Source organism: Oncorhynchus gorbuscha, unplaced genomic scaffold, assembly GCF_021184085.1.
Source record: "Oncorhynchus gorbuscha isolate QuinsamMale2020 ecotype Even-year unplaced genomic scaffold, OgorEven_v1.0 Un_scaffold_5637, whole genome shotgun sequence".
NCBI lineage: Eukaryota > Metazoa > Chordata > Actinopteri > Salmoniformes > Salmonidae > Oncorhynchus > Oncorhynchus gorbuscha.
In genome coordinates this window covers 1-20,761 of record NW_025749398.1, presented here as the reverse complement: position 1 = coordinate 20,761, position 20,761 = coordinate 1, and the positions used below count along the sequence as shown (strand labels likewise).

At 45.2% G+C, this 20,761-nt stretch overlaps 1 protein-coding gene across 1 annotated transcript; it reads right to left on the bottom strand.

Annotated features, from left to right (window-relative positions):
* Positions 1 to 2,615: 2,615 nt before the first annotated feature.
* Positions 2,616 to 20,550, bottom strand: LOC124029146 (rap guanine nucleotide exchange factor 5-like; the record flags this gene model as incomplete). Its single annotated transcript, XM_046340967.1, has 9 exons — positions 2,616 to 4,006; positions 5,465 to 5,519; positions 5,672 to 5,736; positions 6,779 to 6,866; positions 7,283 to 7,333; positions 19,101 to 19,191; positions 19,685 to 19,863; positions 20,086 to 20,208; positions 20,453 to 20,550. Coding segments are annotated over 9 exons (869 nt in total), but the record flags the coding sequence as incomplete, so codon positions are not given.
* Between the last annotated feature and the right edge of the window lie 211 nt (positions 20,551 to 20,761).

The following is a 20,761-nucleotide window of genomic DNA, read 5'->3' as shown; positions in this document are numbered from 1 at the left end:
TCAGATTATAGATCAGTGTGAAGGAACCCCTTGACCATGAGATAGTAGTTTCAGATTATGGATCAGCGTGAAGGAACCCCTTGACCATGAGATAGTAGTTTCAGATTATGGATCAGCGTGAAGGAACCCCTTGACCATGAGATAGTAGTTTCAGATTATGGATCAGCGTGAAGGAACCCCTTGACCATGAGATAGTAGTTTCAGATTATAGATCAGTGTGAAGGAACCCCTTGACCATGAGATAGTAGTTTCAGATTATAGATCAGCGTGAAGGAACCCCTTGACCATGAGATAGTAGTTTCAGATTATGGATCAGCGTGAAGGAACCCCTTGACCATGAGATAGTAGTTTCAGATTATAGATCAGTGTGAAGGAACCCCTTGACCATGAGATAGTAGTTTCAGATTATAGATCAGCGTGAAGGAACCCCTTGACCATGAGATAGTAGTTTCAGATTATAGATCAGCGTGAAGGAACCCCTTGACCATGAGATAGTAGTTTCAGATTATGGATCAGCGTGAAGGAACCCTTTGCACATGCGCAGACGCTGTGCGACGGTGAGAACCAAGTCTTGCATCTCACTCGTCTCAGTTCTGCGGTGCCGCGGCATTTCTCCGAGTTTAACTATGTATCCGCACGTCTTTCCAAAGAAACTCAACTCACTGTATTCATACAAAAAAAACATTTCATTTATTATTAAACATTTCAAAAGGACTGTAAGAAATGAAACGCATAAAGACTGATGAGAGAGAAGAGCAGTGACTTGGTATTGCTTTTGTTTCCCTTTCTGAAATAATATTTGTTAGTACATGCTGATTTGGGCGTTGTAGCGACATGTAGAAAACCACTACTTCACAAGGAAATGCTTTTTGTTACATGCATATTTTACTTGGTGGTCAATCCATGGCTTTACCACATCATGCAGACCAGTTCCTAACCTATTGGAACCCCACGGCAGGTAAAAAGGACAGAAATTATATCCTATTCCCTACATAGTACACTACCTGGTCAAAAGTAGTGCACAACAAGCAAATAAATAAGTATATTATCATAATAATAAATACTTCTCCAATCTCCATGTCCAACCAGGGAACGCACAACATACTACAGTATATCGATGGAATCTATAGTACATGACCTGCCTCAAAACACCATACACACCATAGATATAGAAGTGTTTCACCTCTGTGATACACACGTTACACATCAGGGGAATCCACAACAGGAGAACTGGTGGTGCTACTGAAGAACCTCTATATCAGGGTCTGATCTCTTTTCTAAACCACTGAAACAACCACTGAATCACCAAGAGGATTCTCTACAACAGGATACAGCATCCTGCAGGTGGATGGCTCATAGACATGTACAGTTTATTAGCCATTTCTAAAAGATTAACTAATACTGCCACTGAAAGAAAAAGGCAAAGGCGTTTTAACTGGACAAGAATGTTCAAAGGCAAAAGTGTTGACTTGGTGTATTGCTGTTTCTTCATAGTGCAGATACAGAGACATGACAGGCAAAGGATCTGATGCCTCAAGCTACGTCTCTGATTTTCCACAGCTAAGACCAAACATCGAAGTTCCACCAGCTAAGTCCATAACTGTGACATAACCCTTCTACTACTGTTGAGGATGGTTTATTACATAATCTGTAACTGTAACATAACCCTTCTACTGTTGAGAATGGTTTATTACATTATCTATAACATAACCCTTCTACTGTTGAGGATGGTTTATTACATTATCTGTAACTGTAACAAAACCCTTCTACTGTTGAGAATGGTTTATTACATTATCTGTAACTGTAACTTAACCCTTCTACTGTTGAGAATGGTTTATTACATTATCTATAACATAACCCTTCTACTGTTGAGAATGGATTATTACATTATCTATAACATAACCCTTCTACTGTTGAGAATGGCTTATTACATTATCTATAACATAACCCTTCTACTGTTGAGAATGGTTTATTACATTATCTGTAACTGTAACAAAACCCTTCTACTGTTGAGAATGGTTTATTACATTATTTGTAACTGTAACATAACCCTTCTACTGTTGAGAATGGTTTATTACATTATCTATACCTGTAAAATAACCCTTCTACTGTTGAGAATGGTTTGTTACATTATCTATAACTGTAACAAAACCCTTCTACTGTTGAGGATGGTTTATTACATTATCTATAACTGTAACAACACCCTTCTGCTATTGGAATGGTTTATTACATTATCTATAACTGTAAAATAACCCTTCTACTGTTGAGAATGGTTTATTACATTATCTATAACTGTAAAATAACCCTTCTACTGTTGAGAATGGTTTGTTACATTATCTATAACTGTAAAATAACCCTTCTACTGTTGAGAATGGTTTGTTACATTATCTATAACTGTAAAATAACCCTTCTACTGTTGAGAATGGTTTTTACATTATCTATAACTGTAACAAAACCCTTCTACTGTTGAGGATAGTTTATTACATAATCTGTAACTGTAACATAACCCTTCTGCTGTCGAGGAAGGTTTTATTACCTCACACTACTCAGAAATATTTTGAATGATCTTTTTTCAGTATTTGGAAGTTTAGACATTTACACACACACACACACACACACACACACACACACACACACACACACACACACACACACACACACACACACACACACACACACACACACACACACACACACACACACACACACACACTTCAATATTGTTGTTTAAATCCATTTAGCTTAACAGCAGTCCAGTGTGTGGTGGTCATGCACTGGAGGTCTGTCAAGTGTAGTGTCCTGGTGTTCAAGTCCCCAGAAGGTTGATGCTTTCTTTCATTGTGTGTAGATAGGTAATCAGGGAGTGGTCACCTGTTTGGAAGCAGATAACAACAACCTGAAGGTATCAATACAGAGTGACTGAAGCAGGGTCCATATTCATAAAGCGTCTCAGAGTAGGATCACTGGTGTAGTGGAGGGTAAACGCAATGTACCCACATTTTTAGGGGGAGGGCCCCAACAATGTAACCACCTTTTTTAGGGGGAGGGCCCCAACAATGTAACCACCTTTTTTAGGGAGAGGGCCCCAACAATGTACCCACCTTTTTGGGGGGAGAGCCCCAACAATGTACCCACCTTTTTGGGGGGAGGGCCCCAACAATGTACCCACATTTTGCGGAAAAATGCATTGAAAGAATAGGAAGCGTTACTTTTTTCACTGCGACCAGCAATCCAAGTTCATCCACCTATTAATCTACCAGGACATCACTGAGTAGGAGTGCTGATCTAGGTCCCTGACCATTCATTATGATCCAAAAGGCTAAACAAATCCTAGATCAGAACTCCTACTCTGGGATCCTTTGATCAATACGGGTCCAGATCTATTTGTTAAACTGAGAAGCTTTTGGTTCCCTCTGCTCCATCGTTGCTCAGTATTCCAGTATGCCTTTTGGCGCCATCTAGTGGTTGGCCAGCGCCACACAGTCATCTCTCTGTCGGCTCTGTCCAACCCTATCCCTCTGGCTTTTGTTCCAGTCCTGCATTAACCCACCTAATTCAACTCATCAAAGTCCTGCTGTGTGAGCAGCTGATTAATAGAATCGTGTGTGTGTGTGTGTGTGTGTGTGTGTGTGTGTGTGTGTGTGTGTGTGTGTGTGTGTGTGTGTGTGTGTGTGTGTGTGTGTGTGTGTGTGTGTGTGTGTGTGTGTGTGTGTGTGTGTGTGTGTGTGTGTTAGAGCTGGGCTCTGTAGTGTTGGCCAACCCATGCTTCTTTATGAGTCCTGAGGGGTCCTGAGGGGTGTTTCCAGAGACTAGTTGGTACCCTTCTCCTTGGTGGTCTGACTTCGAGGGGTGGAGGGAGGCAGGCTCAGAGAGTGTATGTGGTCTATCTACACACGGGGTTCCAGTCTGTGGGACAGTTCAAACAGAGTCTGCTGATTGTCAATGACGTGAAGGTAGTCGACATAGGCCTGCACCTCCGGACTGCTCTTCTGGGGCATCCCGTTCCCTAGGAGGTAAACCACAGTAAATACACACACACACACACACACACACACACACACACACACACACACACACACACACACACACACACACACACACACACACACACACACACACACACACACACACACACACACACACACACACACACACACACACACACACACACACACACACACACACACACACACACACACACACACACACACATGCTAGCTGAGCATTATCCATGACAGAAGATAGTTGTTGGTACACAGTCTTCATTACTGTGAGTGGCTGTGTACCGTGGGGGGTTCTCAGCATTAATGACTCAATCAATTTACTATAGTAACATATAATGTTGTTATTGATGAACTGATGATCTAATTGGATACTGTTATTCTGCTGACTGCTGTAGTTGAGTCATCTTTACTGTACAACAACTGTAGAAAGTCAACACTGTGACCTGTCTACTGTTTTATAGTGGCTGACTAGAGGAAGTCAACACTGTGACCTGTCTACTATTTTATAGTGGCTGACTGTAGAAAGTCAACACTGTGACCTGTCTACTGTGTTATAGTGGATGACTGTAGAAAGTCAACACTGTGACCTGTCTACTGTGTTATAGTGGCTGACTATAGGAAGTCAACACTGTGACCTGTCTACTGTGTTATAGTGGATGACTGTAGAAAGTCAACACTGTGACCTGTCTACTGTGTTATAGTGGCTGACTAGAGGAAGTCAACACTGTGACCTGTCTACTATTTTATAGTGGCTGACTGTAGAAAGTCAACACTGTGACCTGTCTACTGTGTTATAGTGGATGACTGTAGAAAGTCAACACTGTGACCTGTCTACTGTGTTATAGTGGCTGACTATAGGAAGTCAACACTGTGACCTGTCTACTGTGTTATAGTGGATGACTGTAGAAAGTCAACACTGTGACCTGTCTACTGTGTTATAGTGGCTGACTGTAGAAAGTCAACACTGTGACCTGTCTACTGTGTTATAGTGGCTGACTGTAGAAAGTCAACACTGTGACCTGTCTACTGTGTTATAGTGGCTGACTGTAGAAAGTCAACACTGTGACCTGTCTACTGTGTTATAGTGGCTGACTGTAGAAAGTCAACACTGTGACCTGTCTACTGTGTTATAGTGGCTGACTATAGGAAGTCAACACTGTGACCTGTCTACTATTTTATAGTGGCTGACTGTAGAAAGTCAACACTGTGACCTGTCTACTGCGTGTAAGTAATGACATGAGTATGGAGGTTCAAGGATAGCTCATCAAAGTTGATGGTCATTGCTGATCTAAGACTGTGTGAGAGTAAGACCCACACACACACACACACACACACACACACACACACACACACACACACACACACACACACACACACACACACACACACACACACACACACACACACACACACACACACACACACACACACACACACACACACACACACACTTCACCCACCCATGTGATCCTCCTGACAGTGTCTGATGAGACGCACCGTGTCGGCTATCATGTGCTGCAAGAGGAGATGGACACCATACACATCAAATACACATCCATCACATATTTTAGATGACCTGGTTTCTGCGTTATAGACTGTCAGTGTCTTGAAGAAACACTGGGTACACTGACATGTTCAACCCCTTCCGTCATACTGGAGCGACTTACCAGCTTTTCAAAATTCACCAGGTTATCCAGAAACGTTTTGTTGCCCTCGTGAATGAAAGTGATATCTAAGAGAAAGGGAACAATGTAGCAGAGTTCAAATATTGAGTGCTAGTTCGTCGATCCTGATTTAAGTTCAGCTCACAATATTTCTGTCTGCATTACAGACCACTGCAGGGTTCAGGAGGCAGTGATGACAGTAACATTACAGACCACTGCAGGGTTCAGGAGGCAGTGATGACAGTAACATTACAGACCACTGCAGGGTTCAGGAGGCAGTGATGACAGTAACATTACAGACCACTGCAGGGTTCAGGAGGCAGTGATGACAGTAACATTACAGACCACTGCAGGGTTCAGGAGGCAGTGATGACAGTAACATTACAGACCACTGCAGGGTTCAGGAGGCAGTGATGACAGTAACATTACAGACCACTGCAGGGTTCAGGAGGCAGTGATGACAGTAACATTACAGACCACTGCAGGGTTCAGGAGGCAGTGATGACAGTAACATTACAGACCACTGCAGGGTTCAGGAGGCAGTGATGACAGTAACATTACAGACCACTGCAGGGTTCAGGAGGCAGTGATGACAGTAACATTACAGACCACTGCAGGGTTCAGGAGGCAGTGATGACAGTAACATTACAGACCACTGCAGGGTTCAGGAGGCAGTGATGACAGTAACATTACAGACCACTGCAGGGTTCAGGAGGCAGTGATGACAGTAACATTACAGACCACTGCAGGGTTCAGGAGGCAGTGATGACAGTAACATTACAGACCACTGCAGGGTTTAGGAGGCAGTGATGACAGTAACATTACAGACCACTGCAGGGTTCAGGAGGCAGTGATGACAGTAACATTACAGACCACTGCAGGGTTCAGGAGGCAGTGATGACAGTAACATTACAGACCACTGCAGGGTTCAGGAGGCAGTGATGACAGTAACATTACAGACCACTGCAGGGTTCAGGAGGCAGTGATGACAGTAACATTACAGACCACTGCAGGGTTTAGGAGGCAGTGATGACAGTAACATTACAGACCACTACAGGGTTCAGGAGGCAGTGATGACAGTAACATGCAGTGTTTTCTGAGTCTAGGCACCTTTCAGTAGCAGAGGAAGGAAAGGGATCTTGGGCGTCTTGGTCTTCTTGAAAGCGTCCCTGTAGGCTTTGTGGTTGAGAGAGGGGTCCTGTGAAGACATGTTGAGACAGATGTGATGTGTGACGCTTGTCTTTGGGGAGAAACGTGGTCTGTTGCGTCCCAAATGCCAACATCTTCCCTATATAGTGAATACTTATGACCAGGGCCCATAGGGATTAGGTCAAAGGTAGTGCACTATGTAAGGCATAGGGTGCCTTTTGGGACTCGAACATGTGCACTGCAGAAGCCCTCACAACCCCTTAACATCTGTCACTATGTCCCAAGATGACCAGACCTAGTGATAATGAATAAAGCCTCAGTGATAATGAATAAAGCCTCCTGCTTTTATTAACTCAACAGTGGTGACCCAATATGTTTCTAGTACTAAACATACAACACATAATTCCATGTATAGTCCCATTCATTATTACAGGATCTCTACACAATAAAACATAATGAACTTACTGTCAACATCTCCAGTTCCAAAAACAGTTTTCTGAATTTTCCTGGAACTTTCTGATGGAAAGAAAAACAGGTTGAGTTGCAGCAACATTTACTGGGTCGACTCAGACCTCCTCCTTGTCCTGTGAAACAGTGTGCACACCCTCCTCCCTCATACAATATTATTACCACCAGAAATAACCATCCCTGTAGCCACCCTGTGTTTATAACCGTGGATATCCACTTTGCTACTTCAGCATGGGTTCGTGATACAGTTGATGCCACACAGGGATATGGGCCAGAAGGTTTAGGGTTCGTGGTACAGCTGATGCCACGTAGGGATACGGGCCAGAAGGTTTAGGGTTCGTGGTACAGCTGATGCCACACAGGGATATGGGCCAGAAGGTTTAGGGTTCGTGGTACAGTTGATGCCACGTAGGGATACGGGACAGAAGGTTTAGGGTTCGTGGTACAGCTGATGCCACGTAGGGATACGGGACAGAAGGTTTAGGGTTCGTGGTACAGTCGATGCCACGCAGGGATACGGGCCAGAAGGTTTAGGGTTCGTGGTACAGTTGATGCCATGCAGGGATACGGGCCAGAAGGTTTAGGGTTCGTGGTACAGTTGATGCCACGCAGGGATACGGGCCAGAAGGTTTAGGGTTCGTGGTACAGTTGATGCCACGCAGGAATATGGGCCAGAAGGTTTAGGGTTCGTGGTACAGTTGATGCCATGCAGGGATACGGGCCAGAAGGTTTAGGGTTCTTGGTACAGTTGATGCCACGCAGGGATACGGGCCAGAAGGTTTAGGGTTCGTGGTACAGTTGATGCCACGCAGGAATATGGGCCAGAAGGTTTAGGGTTCGTGGTACAGTTGATGCCACGCAGGGATACGGGACAGAAGGTTTAGGGTTCGTGGTACAGTTGATGCCACGCAGGGATATGGGCCAGAAGGTTTAGGGTTCTTGGTACAGTCAATGCCACGCAGGGATACGGGCCAGAAGGTTTAGGGTTCGTGGTACAGTTGATGCCACGCAGGGATATGGGCCAGAAGGTTTAGGGTTCTTGGTACAGTCAATGCCACGCAGGGATACGGGCCAGAAGGTTTAGGGTTCGTGGTACAGTTGATGCCACGCAGGGATACGGGCCAGAAGGTTTAGGGTTCGTGGTACAGTTGATGCCACGCAGGGATATGGGCCAGAAGGTTTAGGGTTCGTGGTACAGTTGATGCCACACAGGGATACGGGCCAGAAGGTTTAGGGTTCGTGGTACAGTTGATGCCACGCAGGGATACGGGCCAGAAGGTTTAGGGTTCGTGGTACAGTTGATGCCACGCAGGGATACGGGCCAGAAGGTTTAGGGTTCGTGGTACAGTTGATGTCACGCAGGGATACGGGCCAGAAGGTTTAGGGTTCGTGGTACAGTTGATGCCACGCAGGGATATGGGCCAAAAGGTTTAGGGTTCGTGATACAGTTGATGCCACGCAGGGATACGGGCCAGAAGGTTTAGGGTTCGTGGTACAGTTGATGCCACGCAGGGATACGGGACAGAAGGTTTAGGGTTTGTGGTACAGTTGATGCCACGCAGGGATACGGGACAGAAGGTTTAGGGTTCGTGGTACAGTTGATGCCACGCAGGGATACGGGCCAGAAGGTTTAGGGTTCGTGGTACAGTTGATGCCACGCAGGGATACGGGCCAGAAGGTTTAGGGTTCGTGGTACAGTTGATGCCACGCAGGGATATGGGCCAGAAGGTTTAGGGTTCGTGGTACAGTTGATGCCACGCAGGGATATGGGACAGAAGGTTTAGGGTTCGTGGTACAGTTGATGCCACGCAGGGATACGGGCCAGAAGGTTTAGGGTTCGTGGTACAGTTGATGCCACGCAGGGATACGGGACAGAAGGTTTAGGGTTCGTGGTACAGTCAATGCCACTCAGGGCTAGGGGCCAGAAGGTTGAAGGTTCGTCGACCACCAAGGACAAGCTCACTCACCCTGCTTGTCTCATTACACTACAATCAGAGCTGGCAGCAGACAATGATCAGCTAAGGGGAAATCAAATTTTGAACAGTTTGATGCTATATTTATACTTATATAAAATATTTGCAATGAATTTTCCACCAGTGGAGGCTGCTGAGGGGAGGACGGCTCATAACAATAGCTAGGAACAGAGAAAATGGAATGTTGTCAAACACATGGAAATCATGCATTTGATACCATCCCACTAATTCTGCTCCAGCCATTAACGTAAGCCCGTCCTCCACAATTAAGGTGCCACCAACCTCCTGTGTTTTCCACCAACAGGTTTCTGTGCCAATGCACCACACACAACCAATATGAAATGCATAAATGCAAACTGCTTACTGACTGAGCGTTTATCATCATGGATTGTGTTTTCAACTCCACAATCAAGTAGAGAATGTCTGACAGAGAAAACATCCCCCCTACCTTGTAGAATTACTCATTATCGAAGGCTTGGCTTCACAATCTACAAGTGTCATTCAACTTTATACTGTTTTGTAACAGATGTCTCTTTCCATTGATGAATGGACGTTGCACAGTTAAGATGCTGGAACTACACTGAGTGTACAAAACAATAGGAACTGCCCTTCCCATGATATAGACTGACCAGGTGAATCCAGGTGAAAACTATGATCCCTTATTGATGTCACTTGTTAAATCCACTTCAATCAGAGTAGATGAAGGGGAAGAGACCGGTTAAAGAAGGATTTTTAAGCCTTGAGACAATTGAGACATGGATTGTGTATGTGTTCCATTCAGATGGTCAATGGGCAAGACAAAAGATATTTAAGTGCCTTTGAACAGGGTCTGGTAGTAGGTGCCAGGCGCACCAGTTTGTGTGTCAAGAACTGCAATGCTTCTGGGTTTTCACAATCAACGGTTTCCTGTGTGTATCAAGAATGGTCTACCATCCAAAGGACATCCAGCCAACTTGACACAACTGCGGGAAGCATTGGAGTCAACATGGGTCAGCATCCCTGTGAAATGCTTTGGACACCTTGTAGAGTCCATGCCCCGATGAATTGAGTCTGTTCTGAGGGCAAAATTGGGTGCAAACCCAATATTAGGAAGGTGTTCCTAATGTTTTACACTGGGTCCTAATGTTTTACACTGGGTGTATAGCGAAGTGGATGGATGTGAGCAGGCAGCCTACAGGAGACTTTTGAAGTAGCGTTTTCAGACTGAAACATTGCGACTATATTTAGGCGTTAGCTTCTAGGTCTAGAAATAGATGGGAAAGGAGGCCGAACGCGTGTTCAGTTTCCCTGAATAACTGGGCCTGCTGGGAGCACAGGCCTACGTGAAGAAGACTTAGGAGAATGATGATCAGCATCAGAAGTAAAAATCCAGCCAGACTGGCCTGCTACTGTGCCTTTTCTAGAATCTGTCCAGAGTAGACCCACAACTGATCCATGGAATGAAACGTTCAAATAACACAGCTTTGGCGCCATTATTCAAATGGCATTTTCACTGCAGTTTACAGCCTAGAGTAGAACTGTACTCAATTGAAAACAGTGATGCAACTTTTCATTGCATTATGGTGTAGTAGGGTCCAATAATCTCAGTATTATAACCGTATTGTCCCTAAACGAGGTTAACAGGGGAGCTTTTTGAGCTGCATCTTTCATGTCTTCACTGTTCTTTCATGAAGTAATGATGCCTCTCAGCTACTCTTCTATCGAGTGGATTTATATTGAACAATTGGGTGCAGATTTGAATGATTTTATGTGTGGTATTATTGCTAGTTAGCATTTTGCAGATCTGGATAAACATCCACCCACCGCTACTGTCACTATGAATAGAGGGCAGGTTAGACAGCTGAGTGGTAGACTATATATGATTCATCTACTACTATAGTCACTATGAATAGAGGGCAGGTTAGACAGCTGAGTGGTAGACTATATATGATTCATCTACTACTATAGTCACTATGAATAGAGGGCAGGTTAGACAGCTGAGTGGTAGACTATATATGATTCATCTACTACTACTAAAAACACACTAGTCATGAATAGAGTAGACTGTGTGGTAGACTATATGATTCTATGAATGAGGGCAGGTTAGACAGCTGAGTGGTAGACTATATATGATTCATCTACTACTATAGTCACTATGAATAGAGGGCAGGTTAGACAGCTGAGTGGTAGACTATATATGATTCATCTACTACTATAGTCACTATGAATAGAGGGCAGGTTAGACAGCTGTGTGGTAGACTATATATGATTCATCTACTACTATAGTCACTATGAATAGCCAGGTTAGACAGCTGAGTGGTAGACTATATATGATTCATCTACTACTATAGTCACTATGAATAGAGGGCAGGTTAGACAGCTGAGTGGTAGACTATATATGATTCATATACTACTATAGTCACTATGAATAGAGGGCAGGTTAACAGCTGAGTGGTAGACTATATATGATTCATCTACTACTATGTCACTATGAATAGAGGGCAGGTTAGACAGCTGAGTGGTAGACTATATATGATTCATCTACTACTATAGTCACTATGAATAGAGGGCAGGTTAGACAGCTGAGTGGTAGACTATATATGATTCACCTACTACTACTAAAATTCACCACTATGAATAGAGGGCAGGTTAGACAGCTGAGTGGTAGACTATATATGATTCATATACTACTATGTCACTATGAATAGAGGGCAGGTTAGACAGCTGAGTGGTAGACTATATATGATCATATATGATATCACTACTATAGTCACTATGAATAGAGGGCAGGTTAGACAGCTGAGTGGTAGACTATATATGATTCATCTACTACTACTGTCACTATGAATAGAGGGCAGGTTAGACAGCTGAGTGGTAGACTATATATGATTCATCTACTACTACTGTCACTATGAATAGAACACAGGTTAGACAGCTGAGTGGTAGACTATATAATTCATCTACTACTATCACTATGAATGGGCATTCATCTACTACTATAGTCACTATGAATAGAGGGCAGGTTAGACAGCTGAGTGGTAGACTATATATGATTCATCTACTACTATAGTCACTATGAATAGAGGGCAGGTTAGACAGCTGAGTGGTAGACTATATATGATTCATCTACTACTATAGTCACTATGAATAGAGGGCAGGTTAGACAGCTGAGTGGTAGACTATATATGATTCATATACTACTACTGTCACTATGAATAGAGGGCAGGTTAGACAGCTGAGTGGTAGACTATATATGATTCATCTACTACTACTGTCACTATGAATAGAGGGCAGGTTAGACAGCTGAGTGGTAGACTATATATGATTCATCTACTACTATGTCACTATAGTTAGACAGCTGACTGTGACATTGCTATAATAGGTCACTATGAATAGCAGGTTAGACAGCTGAGTGGTAGACTATATATGATTCATCTACTACTATAGTCACTATGAATAGAGGGCAGGTTAGACAGCTGAGTGGTAGACTATATATGATTCATCTACTACTACTGTCACTATGAATAGAGGGCAGGTTAGACAGCTGAGTGGTAGACTATATATGATTCATCTACTACTACTGTCACTATGAATAGAGGGCAGGTTAGACAGCTGAGTGGTAGACTATATATGATTCATCTACTACTATAGTCACTATGAATAGAGGGCAGGTTAGACAGCTGAGTGGTAGACTATATATGATTCATCTACTACTATAGTCACTATGAATAGAGGGCAGGTTAGACAGCTGAGTGGTAGACTATATATGATTCATCTACTACTATAGTCACTATGAATAGAAACACAGGTTAGACAGCTGAGTGTAGACTAATATACACTACCCTCATATGAATAGTAAGACAGCTGAGTGGTAGACTATATATGTTCAATACTAAACTATGAATAGAGGGCTTAGACAGCTGAGTGGTAACTATAAATTCACTACTACTATGTGCCAAATAAAAGAGGTGCACTAGACAGCTCATGGCAATATGGAAGACATTAATAGTAAAACACTACAAAATGGTGAATGTAATATGAAATCTACTACCCTCAATAGAAACAGGTTACCCTCCTCTGGTAGACTAATAAAAATCACACTACCCTCCCTGTGCCCAATAAAAACACACTACTAGAGTGCCCAATAAAAACACCCTACCCTCCTCTGGTAATAAAAACACACTACCCTCCCCTGTGCCCAATAAAAACACACTACTCTCCTCTGTGCCCAATATAAAAAACACACTACCCTCCCCTGTGCCCAATAAAAACACACTACTCTCCTCTGTGCCCAATAAAAACACACTACCCTCCTCTGTGGCCAATAAAAACACCCTACCCTCCCCTGTGCCCAATAAAAACACCCTACCCTCCTCTGTGCCCAATAAAAACACCCTACCCTCCTCTGTGCCCAATAAAAACACACTACCCTCCTCTGTGCCCAATAAAAACACACTACCCTCCCCTGTGCCCAATAAAAACACACTACTCTCCTCTGTGCCCAATAAAAACACACTACCCTCCTCTGTGCCCAATAAAAACACACTACCCTCCCTGTGCCCAATAAAAACACACTACCCTCCTCTGTGCCCAATAAAAACACACTACCCTCCCCTGTGCCCAATAAAAACACACTACCCTCCTCTGTGCCCAATAAAAACACACTACCCTCCTCTGTGCCCAATAAAAACACCCTACCCTCCTCTGTGCCCAATAAAAACACACTACTCTCCTCTGTGCCCAATAAAAACACACTACCCTCCTCTGTGCCCAATAAAAACACACTACCCTCCCATGTGCCCAATAAAAACACACTACTCTCCTCTGTGCCCAATAAAAACACACTACCCTCCTCTGTGCCCAATAAAAACACACTACCCTCCTCTGTGCCCAATAAAAACACACTACCCTCCTCTGTGCCCAATAAAAACACACTACTCTCCTCTGTGCCCAATAAAAACACACTACCCTCCTCTGTGCCCAATAAAAACACACTACTCTCCTCTGTGACCAATAAAAACACCCTACCCTCCTCTGTGCCCAATAAAAACACACTACCCTCCTCTGTGCCCAATAAAAACACCCTACCCTCCTCTGTGCCCAATAAAAACACCCTACCCTCCTCTGTGCCCAATAAAAACACACTACTCTCCTCTGTGCCCAATAAAAACACACTACCCTCCTCTGTGCCCAATAAAAACACCCTACCCTCCCCTGTGCCCAATAAAAACACACTACCCTCCCCTCGGCCCATTAAAAACACACTACCCTCCATTGTGCCCAATAAAAACACACTACCCTCCTCTGTGCCCAATAAAAACACCCTACCCTCCCCTCTGCCCAATAAAAACACACTACCCTCCTTTGTGCCCAATAAAAACACACTACCCTCCTCTGTGCCCAATAAAAACACACTACCCTCCTCTGTGCCCAATAAAAACACACTACCCTCCTCTTGTGCCCAATAAAAACACACTACCCTCCCTCTGCCCAATAAAAACACACACCCTCCCCTCTGCCCAATAAAAACACACTACCCTGCTCTGTGCCCAATAAAAACACACTACCCTGCTCTGTGCCCAATAAAAACACACTACCCTCCTCTGTGCCCAATAAAAACACACTACCCTCCCTGTGCCCAATAAAAACACACTACCCTCCCCTCTGCCCAATAAAAACACACTACCCTCCTCTGTGCCCAATAAAAACACACTACCCTCCCCTCTGCCCAATAAAAACACACTACCCTCCCCTGTGCCCAATAAAAACACACTACCCTCCCATCTGCCCAATAAAAACACACTACCCTCCCTCTGCCCAATAAAAACACACTACCCTCCTCTGTGCCCAATAAAAACACACTACCCTCCCTCTGCCCAATAAAAACACACTACCCTCCCCTCTGCCCAATAAAAACACACTACCCTCCCCTCTGCCCAATAAAAACACACTACCCTCCCCTCTGCCCAATAAAAACACACTACCCTCCCCTCTGCCCAATAAAAACACACTACCCTCCCCTCTGCCCAATAAAAACACACTACCCTGCTCTGTGCCCAATAAAAACACACTACCCTCCCCTCTGCCCAATAAAAACACACTACCCTCCCCTGTGCCCAATAAAAACACACTACCCTCCCCTCTGCCCAATAAAAACACACTACCCTGCTCTGTGCCCAATAAAAACACACTACCCTCCCCTCTGCCCAATAAAAACACACTACCCTCCCCTCTGCCCAATAAAAACACACTACCCTCCCCTGTGCCCAATAAAAACACACTACCCTCCCCTCTGCCCAATAAAAACACACTACCCTCCCCTCTGCCCAATAAAAACACACTACCCTCCCTGTGCCCAATAAAAACACACTACCCTCCCCTCTGCCCAATAAAAACACACTACCCTCCCCTCTGCCCAATAAAAACACACTACCCTCCCTCTGCCCAATAAAAACACACTACCCTCCCTCTGCCCAATAAAACACACTACCCTCCCCTCTGCCCAATAAAAACACACTACCCTCCCCTCTGCCCAATAAAAACACACTACCCTCCTCTGTGCCCAATAAAAACACACTACCCTCCCCTCTGCCCAATAAAAACACACTACCCTCCCCTCTGCCCAATAAAAACACACTACCCTCCCCTCTGCCCAATAAAAACACACTACCCTCCCCTCTGCCCAATAAAAACACACTACCCTCCCCTCTGCCCAATAAAAACACACTACCCTCCCCTCTGCCCAATAAAAACACACTACCCTCCCCTCTGCCCAATAAAAACACACTACCCTCCCCTCTGCCCAATAAAAACACACTACCCTCCCCTCTGCCCAATAAAAACACACTACCCTCCCCTCTGCCCAATAAAAACACACTACCCTCCCCTCTGCCCAATAAAAACACACTACCCTCCCCTCTGCCCAATAAAAACACACTACCCTCCCCTCTGCCCAATAAAAACACACTACCCTCCCTCTGCCCAATAAAAACACACTACCCTCCCCTCTGCCCAATAAAAACACACTACCCTCCCCTCTGCCCAATAAAAACACACTACCCTCCCCTCTGCCCAATAAAAACACACTACCCTCCCCTCTGCCCAATAAAAACACACTACCCTCCCCTCTGCCCAATAAAAACACACTACCCTCCCCTCTGCCCAATAAAAACACACTACCCTCCCCTCTGCCCAATAAAAACACACTACCCTCCCCTCTGCCCAATAAAAACACACTACCCTCCCCTCTGCCCAATAAAAACACACTACCCTCCCCTCTGCCCAATAAAAACACACTACCCTCCCCTCTGCCCAATAAAAACACACTACCCTCCCCTCTGCCCAATAAAAACACACTACCCTCCCCTCTGCCCAATAAAAACACACTACCCTCCCTCTGCCCAATAAAAACACACTACCCTCCCTCTGCCCAATAAAAACACACTACCCTCCCCTCTGCCCAATAAAAACACACTACCCTCCCCTCTGCCCAATAAAAACACACTACCCTCCCCTCTGCCCAATAAAAACACACTACCCTCCCCTCTGCCCAATAAAAACACACTACCCTCCCCTCTGCCCAATAAAAACACACTACCCTCCCCTCTGCCCAATAAAAACACACTACCCTCCCCTCTGCCCAATAAAAACACACTACCCTCCCCTCTGCCCAATAAAAACACACTACCCTCCCCTCTGCCCAATAAAAACACACTACCCTCCCCTCTGCCCAATAAAAACACACTACCCTCCCCTCTGCCCAATAAAAACACACTACCCTCCCCTCTGCCCAATAAAAACACACTACCCTCCCCTCTGCCCAATAAAAACACACTACCCTCCCCTCTGCCCAATAAAAACACACTACCCTCCCCTCTGCCCAATAAAAACACACTACCCTCCCCTCTGCCCAATAAAAACACACTACCCTCCCCTCTGCCCAATAAAAACACACTACCCTCCCTCTGCCCAATAAAAACACACTACCCTCCCCTCTGCCCAATAAAAACACACTACCCTCCCCTCTGCCCAATAAAAACACACTACCCTCCCCTCTGCCCAATAAAAACACACTACCCTCCCCTCTGCCCAATAAAAACACACTACCCTCCCCTCTGCCCAATAAAAACACACTACCCTCCCCTCTGCCCAATAAAAACACACTACCCTCCCCTCTGCCCAATAAAAACACACTACCCTCCCCTCTGCCCAATAAAAACACACTACCCTCCCCTCTGCCCAATAAAAACACACTACCCTCCCCTCTGCCCAATAAAAACACACTACCCTCCCCTCTGCCCAATAAAAACACACTACCCTCCCCTCTGCCCAATAAAAACACACTACCCTCCCCTCTGCCCAATAAAAACACACTACCCTCCCCTCTGCCCAATAAAAACACACTACCCTCCCCTCTGCCCAATAAAAACACACTACCCTCCCCTCTGCCCAATAAAAACACACTACCCTCCCCTCTGCCCAATAAAAACACACTACCCTCCCCTCTGCCCAATAAAAACACACTACCCTCCCCTCTGCCCAATAAAAACACACTACCCTCCCCTCTGCCCAATAAAAACACACTACCCTCCCCTCTGCCCAATAAAAACACACTACCCTCCCTCTGCCCAATAAAAACACACTACCCTCCCCTCTGCCCAATAAAAACACACTACCCTCCCCTCTGCCCAATAAAAACACACTACCCTCCCCTCTGCCCAATAAAAACACACTACCCTCCCCTCTGCCCAATAAAAACACACTACCCTCCCCTCTGCCCAATAAAAACACACTACCCTCCCCTCTGCCCAATAAAAACACACTACCCTCCCCTCTGCCCAATAAAAACACACTACCCTCCCCTCTGCCCAATAAAAACACACTACCCTCCCCTCTGCCCAATAAAAACACACTACCCTCCCCTCTGCCCAATAAAAACACACTACCCTCCCCTCTGCCCAATAAAAACACACTACCCTCCCCTCTGCCCAATAAAAACACACTACCCTCCCCTCTGCCCAATAAAAACACACTACCCTCCCCTCTGCCCAATAAAAACACACTACCCTCCCCTCTGCCCAATAAAAACACACTACCCTCCCCTCTGCCCAATAAAAACACACTACCCTCCCCTCTGCCCAATAAAAACACACTACCCTCCCCTCTGCCCAATAAAAACACACTACCCTCCCCTCTGCCCAATAAAAACACACTACCCTCCCCTCTGCCCAATAAAAACACACTACCCTCCCCTCTGCCCAATAAAAACACACTACCCTCCCCTCTGCCCAATAAAAACACACTACCCTCCCCTCTGCCCAATAAAAACACACTACCCTCCCCTCTGCCCAATAAAAACACACTACCCTCCCTCTGCCCAATAAAAACACACTACCCTCCCCTCTGCCCAATAAAAACACACTACCCTCCCCTCTGCCCAATAAAAACACACTACCCTCCCCTCTGCCCAATAAAAACACACTACCCTCCCCTCTGCCCAATAAAAACACACTACCCTCCCCTCTGCCCAATAAAAACACACTACCCTCCCCTCTGCCCAATAAAAACACACTACCCTCCCCTCTGCCCAATAAAAACACACTACCCTCCCCTCTGTCCAATAAAAACACACTACCCTCCCCTCTGCCCAATAAAAACACACTACCCTGCTCTGTGCCAAATAAATCTAAAATAAAATAATCCTCAAAGCAACAACAAAAAGTTTGACAACTCTCTCCTATTTTGATCTAAACAATACATTTCAAACTGTCCCTTGGCAAAAGACAATCAAGACCAGTTTATCTGAAAAGCTTAAAAGACATCCCATCACAAATAGTCACATACAGAAGCAGACAAACACTGACCTCCCAGGTCTGACTGAGGCGGCTAACTGCTGCGGTGTTCAGACCCATAACGATGGCAAAGAAAGAGTTGAGGTTCCTCTGGGCTTTACAGCTGAGGAAATAAAGAGTGACACACTGTTAACACCAGCTTCATACAGTGATGATGCAGAAATACAAACTGTAATTCCTCACTAAACCACAGGAGGGGGCATCCTGTCCATGCAGACCTCACTATAATAGAGTGTTGTGCAGAGTTCTGTAGTTGAAGTATTGGGCCCTTAGTGAAATGGACCAATCATACTGCTCTACTTCTGTAGAAGAAGACATCACATTTTGAGGATGTAACAACTCTGCTCTAAATGCTGGAGCCCACTATGTTGTGGTCAGAGAAGAGAAGAGGAGAGAAGAGAAGAGAAGAGAAGAGAAGAGAGAGAAGAGAAGAGAAGAGAAGAGAAGAGGAGAGAAGAGAAGAGAAGAGGAGAGAAGAGAAGAGAAGAGAAGAGAAAAGGAGAGAAGAGAAGAGAAGAGGAGAGGAGAGGAGAGGAGAGGAGAGGAGAGGAGAGGAGAGGAGAGAAGAGGAGAGAAGAGAAGAGAAGAGAGCTCACTGGGCAGCAATTTTGATGAACTTCTTGATGAGCTGGACTCTGTTGCAGAGTGTAGGACACATCAGGACTTCTGTCATCACCCACAGCTGTACCTCATTGCAGCGCTGCAGCAGCAGCTCCAGCGCCACCGTGTGGCCACTGCTGGCATGACGGCTGAACGTGAAGTACACCAGCTCTTGCTGTAGTGGAGAGAGACAGGACAGGACACGGGTGAGCTTGTAGAAAGCTTTGAATCACTAATATCTTTAACTGTATCCTAAACCTCACCCTATTCCCTTTATAGTGCACTACTTTTGACCAGAGCTCTATGGGCCCTGGTAAAAAGTTGCACTATAGTGAATCGGGTGCCAACTGGGACGCATGCATAGTGTAGGTGATGGACAAAAGTTGATGTCACGGACCTCATGTATTGAGTTGAAGACACTCCAGTCAAAGTTTGTAAGGGTGACAGCCACGTCCCATGTGTTCATACTCAGCATGCGAGCTGACCTCTGTTGTAGCTCTGCGTTGTCTGTGAACGGGCTCTGAGAGGAGAAAGGAATATGTTATGTTCTGTTGGGGCATGTTAGAACATGGTATTTTCTGGTGTGATATGACCCTGTGGGATATAGGCTGGAAGCACATCCAGTAGGAATCAGGAATATAATGTGATAAACCAAATGCAGAAGTAGCTTGATAGGAGGCCTGAGGACTGTCACCTCTGCTAGATTCATTCACATTGTAGCCTGCTGAGGAACTGCATTGAAGTGGACTCATTGTGATTCCTACCATGACTTCACTCAGGTCCTTTCTGCACACATGCAGCCTCCCCACTGCTGTCAGCGAATCAGAATAGAGCCTGTCCTGAGGCTTCAGCAGCAGTTTCTCTGGAGAGAGGAAGCATCACACACAGCACTGCCATTAGAAATATGTCAGCCAGCGTGACACCTGCTATCTGGGGTAGATAAGTGTCCCAGTGCCGGGCTGGTTCTGTTCTACTGTAGTCAGTCAGTGTAGGGTTGGTTCTGTTCTACTGTAGTCAGTCAGTGTAGTTCAGTCAGTGTAGAGTTGGTTCTGTTCTAGTTGTCAGTTCTGTTC